Source organism: Cantharellus anzutake (assembly GCF_015039405.1).
Source record: "Cantharellus anzutake strain C23 chromosome Unknown EI90scaffold_182, whole genome shotgun sequence".
Taxonomy (NCBI): domain Eukaryota; kingdom Fungi; phylum Basidiomycota; class Agaricomycetes; order Cantharellales; family Hydnaceae; genus Cantharellus; species Cantharellus anzutake.
In genome coordinates, this window is record NW_024067132.1 from 138492 (window position 1) to 144983 (window position 6492).

Sequence of the window (6492 nt, forward strand, 5' to 3'; positions counted from 1 at the left end):
TGCTAAAGTCTTAGCGGAGATACGTTCAGCTATTTAGATACCAGTCTCGATGGCGCTTATGTTTTGACGCTGAAGTCAAGATTTGGTTCATCGAAATGAATTGCGTATGCGTTGCACGTGGAGATGCTGAACAGCCACACCTACTGCCTCACGCCTTGATTCTTCCTAATATCTAGCGTTATACTAGCTGAGCCATACATAATGGTATAGTGTGTGCTTGTTCGCTTGCTTGCAGCATGGGCTTGATGGGTTTTCTGTAGTCCGCTCTGTTCAACTTCGAATCTCTCCTACTCGTAATTCTCCTCATGATTTGCACCTGCACATACGTGCGTGCTGTAATGCCAAGCTTGACGGATAGGAACAAGGAAGGGTACGAAGGCGATCTCTCACACGTGTCCAAGTTCCCGGGCTTAATCCATGTTTTACTGTTCAGGTTTTTGGGCGTTTTTTGGAAGTGCGCGAGGATAGGTGTGTTCGGGTTGTAGAAGTATGCTCGCACCTTCTTATCGCACCATTTTCAGGGGAGAGACTGTCACCATACGTTGCTATTGCATGTGTAGTCATGGCTGTCCACATGCTCATCAAATGATCGTCGCTTCGCGCCGTATTTCTTTTTTTTTTGATTTTGATGGCATTCATTGAGACTACAGTCAGAACGTCCGTAGATTTTGGCATGCAGGAATCAACCGTCGCAATACACAGCAACCTACTAACACAGAATTTGTTGTAGACCAGCAAGTGGCTTTAGAGTCTTCGTCCCCATAGTTATTTCCAGTATGGTTGGCCACCTCTCGATTGCCAAATGTCTCTCATCCTGTCCCGCACTTCACCAGCATCTGGCCTTGTATTGGCTCTCGGCGCCCAGCATGCTTGCATCAGGAGCCAAAGTGGACACGAAGCGTTTGTCAAGCCCCTGTCCCAAGCCACTGGGGACTCCGGAAAATCAGGTCGAAGACCCTCACGGATGAGACGATGGAGGCGATACAAATGCGTATGACGCTGGAATGGGTCAGCATCCGTTATTATCTGAGTTGTAAAGTGCGTCAGCTTGATCTTCCCCGAACTGGGCACTGCTTACCTCCAGGATGGTACATGCGAATGAGTAGATATCTGCGCCTGGTTCCTTAAGCTCGCCTTCCAACACTTCGGGAGCGGACCATCTCATAGGAGGTGGCCGGCTGCCTGTCTGGACCTCAGCTGCGATTGATGCCAAGGCGAAATCTGTGATGCGAGCTTTGTGGTCTGTATCGATGAGGATGTTGCTCTACAAAAAGGACGTAAACCATTATCCATTGCGCGAAACTCTGCGACTGACGGCTTTGAGCCCTCCGTGGATGATCCCCTGAGAATGAAGATAAACCAATCCCTCGGCAACATCAAGACTACAGCGAACATCAAGACCAAAGTCACCCTGCTCGACAACTCGGACACATACCACTTTAGTAGTGAGATCACGCCACACATCAGAGCGGGCAAACGAAATCACACTTGAATCACTCACTATTTTTACACAATCGGCATCTTGTCCTGTTCCATTCTTCTTTCGTTCTCTATGTTTGCGAGCGTAGAGCCTGGCGTTTCCCTTCGGCATCCATTCGCTAATCATAAAAGGAAACTCGTTTTTAGGCCCACTGCAGCCTAAGAAAGTGACGATATTAGGATGATTGAGTTTTTGCCATATTTTGCTCTCTCTGTTGATGCGCTATTAACGGGTTGTTAGGTTTGGGCCGAAGTAGGACAAGGCAGGTTCATTACCCGGTAGACCCTATTACGTGAGTGTAAGTCCCACAAACGGAGTTATGGAGGCCCACTCACTGCGCAACCATATCGCTGTCCATTATGTTGACTTTTTTAATCGCAACTGCATCTCCAGCTCTGACTCCTTTGTAGATAGTCGCATGGTCGCCCCTGTGCACCTCCACAGGAACAGTCAGTTCCGATGGGTCGATTCCCGTGGGGGGATGTTCCCCTTTGTATTCTTCAAGCGCCCGAATCAATCTTCCACGAGCCTCCTTAATGTCAGGATCGGCTTCAGGGTCTGACTCAGACAGCTGAGTGCTGGATGAGTTTTGCTGTTCAATATGACGTGGAGGTGAATTTTCTAGAGAATGAGTTGATCGACAACTTGAGGACACACCAATCTGAATTGCTGCACCAAGTCAGCAAGCTCTCGGACGGTTTCGCCCAAGTTCTCGAACTGGACTTCTTGCTGAGCATGCACAGTCGCCATCTTATTAATGGTCCGTGTTGTGTTGTTGAGGAACTCCCGGTATTGATACTTGTCGGCTTGTTGCGCCTCTGCAAGTTCCCGTCGCCAGAGATCTACACGTTCTACAACGGTGGTTTGAGCATCAGAGACTTTGACGGTTGCCGCAAGGCCCTGCATTTGAAGAGCCGTCTGCAGTGAAGTAAAGTGTGGCGAGTTTTTGGCAGCTCAGATATATTAGACGACCTTCAACCCGAAACATAATCACCTGGAAAGCCCTCCACATTTCTCCAATATGTCTGTGGTGTTCAATGATGGACTTCAGCATTGTGTCCTTCTTGAGCAAACGGTCCCAAAGGTCCATCCGCGTCCAGTCTCTCATTTGGCTCTTGATACTTTCCAGCTGGCTGGTGGGAAATGCTGTCTTAGGCTTCCATGTGTCAGAGATCAAAGGAGTGTACATGCCTCCGGAAATTTAGGGTATAAGTTTTAACGCTGTAGACGTAGGAACGGTTTACTGATCAGTCATCGACGTTCGCAAACAGGTCCATGCCGTTGTCATGGGTTTCAAGCGTTACTCACACTGTGTACATTGGATCGTGCGGCTTCAGACCGCTCATTTCCGCATCGTTGAAAATCTTAACGAGTTCCGTCTGGCAACTTTGGCATTGCAACGCTAATTTGATCGCAGATTGCTTGTTCGCTTTGATATCCTAAAGCACGAGTTTTGTAATCAGAATTCTGCCACTGCATTGTCGGGCCGGATAACGCCTGGGCTCCATTTGTGTCTGCTCCCACGAAGATACAACGATGGAGCAGCATTGGGGTGTGATGCGAACCTCTGTCAGTTCCCAGATAGTCTTGACCGCTTCAAAGAGCGATGCACCCGCCATCCCAAGCGTAATTCAGCGGCCATGGTGATATCACAAGGAGATGGGTGCTGGATTAACAATCGGAAGGGATGGGGGATTTAAGAGAACGCTCTTAGGGTTTGTTCGGCTGCCTCTTGAAATAGATGATATTGGGCTGATCCTCCGCGCCTACCCTCATGGCTATGCTGATTCAATTGGGTGGAACAAAAGCCCATTGCTGGCGCGCCTTCCTCAGAGCGTTGATAAGGGGCACAAGGCGCCAATGTGGCAATATGCAGCACCAAGTGTGTAGTAAGATGAACAAAAATAATAAATTGGATGTTGGATCATATGTGACAGTGCGATAGGAGGCAATGAGTGTCAGACACGCGATAATGGAGCTTCAAAGCGCACGGCGGAACACCCGGGCGATGAATGGTAGCCACGACACGAAATCGGCATATAGCTCTAGCGCTCCCGCTTCCAGTTGCACTTGTATCCAGTTAAAGTAGCGCCCTCGATTGGGCTGCATGCATTGAGGGAGGAAATGGTCGAACATGGGAGTATTATGAATGACGGCGTTCACGGAACGCGGAGACTCACGTGGTCACGCTGTGCGCATTGACTTGGGCGGTCGAAACACACCCAACTTTCCATACCTTCATATCCTTCAATTTTTCGACCCTCGAGCACTGTGGTCCGGCACATGCCGGTAGGCACCTCACGCATTGAAGCATTTTCCTTTCCCTTACAATTGGCCAGCGTCAATTTTAAACCGATCCGTAAACATTAAGGATTGAATGATGGGAGTGGGAAAAGCACAGGACGAGGAAACTCCTCGATGAGTTGGCAAGTCTGTTGTGGGACACCTTATCCGTTGCGTGGAAGCTATCTACACAATTATCCTCGTTGTTGCGGAACTACCAGTTTTCATCTGACTCCTTTTGATCCATTGAGTGGAATTCGGCATTTTCGGTCAATGGTCGATGGCTGTCGTTTGTTTCCTGTTTTGGACCGAGCTCTCTCTGTCCGTGCGTCTCGGTTTATTCCTGTGTTTGATTTTAGGCAGGTCACCAACTTCTGTTGCTGGGATTCTCGATCTCTTGTTTTTATACCTTGGCGTAGCATTTTCCGGTGCGAATGTAATTCCGAATCGCAAGCTCCAATCGGCGCTCATCAAATTAGGTGCCTCGTGTCAGCTATCTTGTTCGGCTGCGCGCTACCCATGTTGTACGAGCGCAGCATCGGGACACCCAAGGCGTGTAGGCTATTGGGGGAAGCTACCTAACTAGCCCATTTCTACCGGCGTATTGCGTCGAATCCTTGATCCCCTCATCTTCCGGGTTTGTTGCTCTTGGTCGACAACCCTCAGCTCGAGTGCATGGCTGCTTGCTGGCCCTGCCGCTTATTTCCTTTTGGAATGCCGTGGTGCCTGTAATGTTTGGGCTGCTGCTTGAAACTGATAGAACCTATTCAGGGTCTTCGAAGTGTGTGAGTCATGGGCGTTCATCGCTCACCAAACGATCATCATTTCGCACTGCGTTTTAGCTTTGATCGTCGTCATAACTTTTGGCACACCGGAACCGGCTGTCACGATCGCAACAATTTACTGGCGCACAGGTGATGACGATGATTAGTCTCTCTTCGGCTACCCCGTCGTTACACCGCAGCGTACATGAGGGGATTGACTTTCACGAAGGGCTTTCCAAGCCCCTGTCCCAAGCTCTCGCGGATGAGACGCTGGAGACGGTACAGATGATCATGATCCTGGAATGGGTCAGATCCGTTATTACCCGAGTTATGAATTTACTCTTCGTCATGTTGGGATCCGTGGGATAGAGCCGCAGTACATTTGCTCATAGCGTTTCTGGAGTTCACTTCCTCGGCTTGCAGCTTGTGCATAAATGTTTCTCCGGGCGCGCTGTGGGATCAACCCTGAGATTGGAAGGCATCACACAGGTGGAACCTGGACGCTACATATCACACCTCCGGGACGGTGCATGCGAATGAATAAATATCTGAGCCTGATTCCTTGAGCTCCCTGTCACACCACTTCGAGCGCAGACCATCTCGTCGAAGGTGGCCGGCTGCATGTCTGCGATTGATGCCAAAGCGAATTCCGTGATACGAACCTTGAGGTTTGCATCAATGAGGATATTGCTCTACCAAAAGTGTAAGCTGTTTATGCCATTGCTAAATTATATCTGACTGACAGCTTTTAGCTCTCCGTGGCTGACACCCGAGTGTGGAGATAAACCAATCCCAAGACTATGGCGACATCAGGACCAGAGTCACTTGTGCTCGAAGGTGAGACCACAGTTAGATGCGGACAAGCGAGGTCACGCATGAATTACGCACTGTTTTTACACAATCAGCATCTTGCCCTGTTCAATTTTCCATTGTTTTTAAGAAAGTGACGATATTGGGGCGATTAAGGTTTTGCTCTCTCTGTTGATGCGCTATCAAAGGTCCGTTAGGTCTGAGCTTAAATGGAGGAAAGCGTATGCATATTACTCGGTAGATCCTAAGTGGGATGGGGGGACCAGACGGAGTTATGAAGGTCGACTCACTCTATCATTTTTTGACGGCAACTTCGTTTCCTACACTAACTGCTTTGCAGATGGTTGCATGAGCCCCCTTGTGCACTTCGACAGTTCCGTCGGGTCCACCTTCATAGGGGGTATTCGCCTTTACATTCTTCAAGCGTCCGAATTAATGAGCCTCAATGTCAGGATCTTCTCTAGGTTCGGATCCAGATAGCCGTGTGTTGGATAGGTTTCGCTGCTTGAGAAAACGCGCCATTGTGGAGAAGTGAATCTCCGGAGAATGAGTTGTGGAACTGAATTGTTGCACTGACCCGGCACTTGCTCTGCGCTCTGTCGGTGTCATTGGAGCACTCGAACTGGACTCCTTGATGAGCATGCACAGTCACCATGGTTGGTGTTATATTATTGAGCGACTCCCGTACTCTACCTTGTCCGTTTGTTGGGCTTTTACAAACACCTGTTTCAGATCCCCCCGAGCTTTGGTGTTTATGGCAAGATCCCGCACCTGAAGCACCGTCTCCAACAAAGCGAAGGGGGTCCCGGAGTTTAAACAATCTAGAACATACCACATTGCATTCGAGTCGAACATAATTACCTAGAATTGCCTCCACGATATTCAGCGACTGACTTTGCCATCGCGTTTCTCTTGAGCAAACGTCCATTTGACCCAACTCCTCGTGTGATTCGATACATTCCAGGTGCCTGGTGATGGTATGCGGGGAACGCTGTCTTAGTCTTCTGCGTGTCTGAGGTTCAATGAATAGGCCTGCCTCTGAAAATTCTGGAAATATTTTCTGATCAGTCATGTACTATCGACGGTAGGTCCGCGGGTCAGAAATTTGAGGGGGTTACTCACATTATGTACATCGGATGATGGGCTAGAGACCAT

At 49.1% G+C, this 6492-nt stretch overlaps 4 protein-coding genes across 4 annotated transcripts; 2 read left to right on the top strand and 2 right to left on the bottom strand.

The window, feature by feature from the left end:
* Window positions 1-260: 260 nt before the first annotated feature.
* Window positions 261-589, top strand: EI90DRAFT_2951083 (uncharacterized protein; the record flags this gene model as incomplete). Its single annotated transcript, XM_039055404.1, has 3 exons — window positions 261-370; window positions 434-468; window positions 522-589. Coding segments are annotated over 3 exons (213 nt in total), but the record flags the coding sequence as incomplete, so codon positions are not given.
* Window positions 590-601: 12 nt separating this feature from the next.
* EI90DRAFT_2980920 (kinase-like domain-containing protein) lies at window positions 602-3317 on the bottom strand. The gene is made up of 10 exons (XM_039055985.1): window positions 3046-3317; window positions 2789-2919; window positions 2672-2701; window positions 2475-2613; window positions 2138-2398; window positions 1816-2072; window positions 1756-1765; window positions 1316-1702; window positions 1079-1264; window positions 602-1026 (listed from the first exon to the last, which is right to left on the bottom strand). The coding sequence occupies exons 1-10, from the start codon at window positions 3097-3099 to the stop codon at window positions 766-768; spliced, it is 1716 nt and encodes a 571-aa protein (XP_038908126.1). The 5' UTR covers window positions 3100-3317; the 3' UTR covers window positions 602-765.
* A 587-nt stretch (window positions 3318-3904) lies between these two features.
* Window positions 3905-4836, top strand: EI90DRAFT_3093142 (uncharacterized protein; the record flags this gene model as incomplete). Its single annotated transcript, XM_039062466.1, has 3 exons — window positions 3905-4516; window positions 4575-4666; window positions 4733-4836. A coding segment is annotated over exon 1 (296 nt), but the record flags the coding sequence as incomplete, so codon positions are not given.
* Window positions 4837-5371: 535 nt separating this feature from the next.
* Window positions 5372-6460, bottom strand: EI90DRAFT_654131 (uncharacterized protein). The gene has a single exon (XM_039067912.1). The coding sequence runs from the start codon at window positions 6407-6409 to the stop codon at window positions 5798-5800; it is 612 nt and encodes a 203-aa protein (XP_038908128.1). The 5' UTR covers window positions 6410-6460; the 3' UTR covers window positions 5372-5797.
* Window positions 6461-6492: the final 32 nt, after the last annotated feature.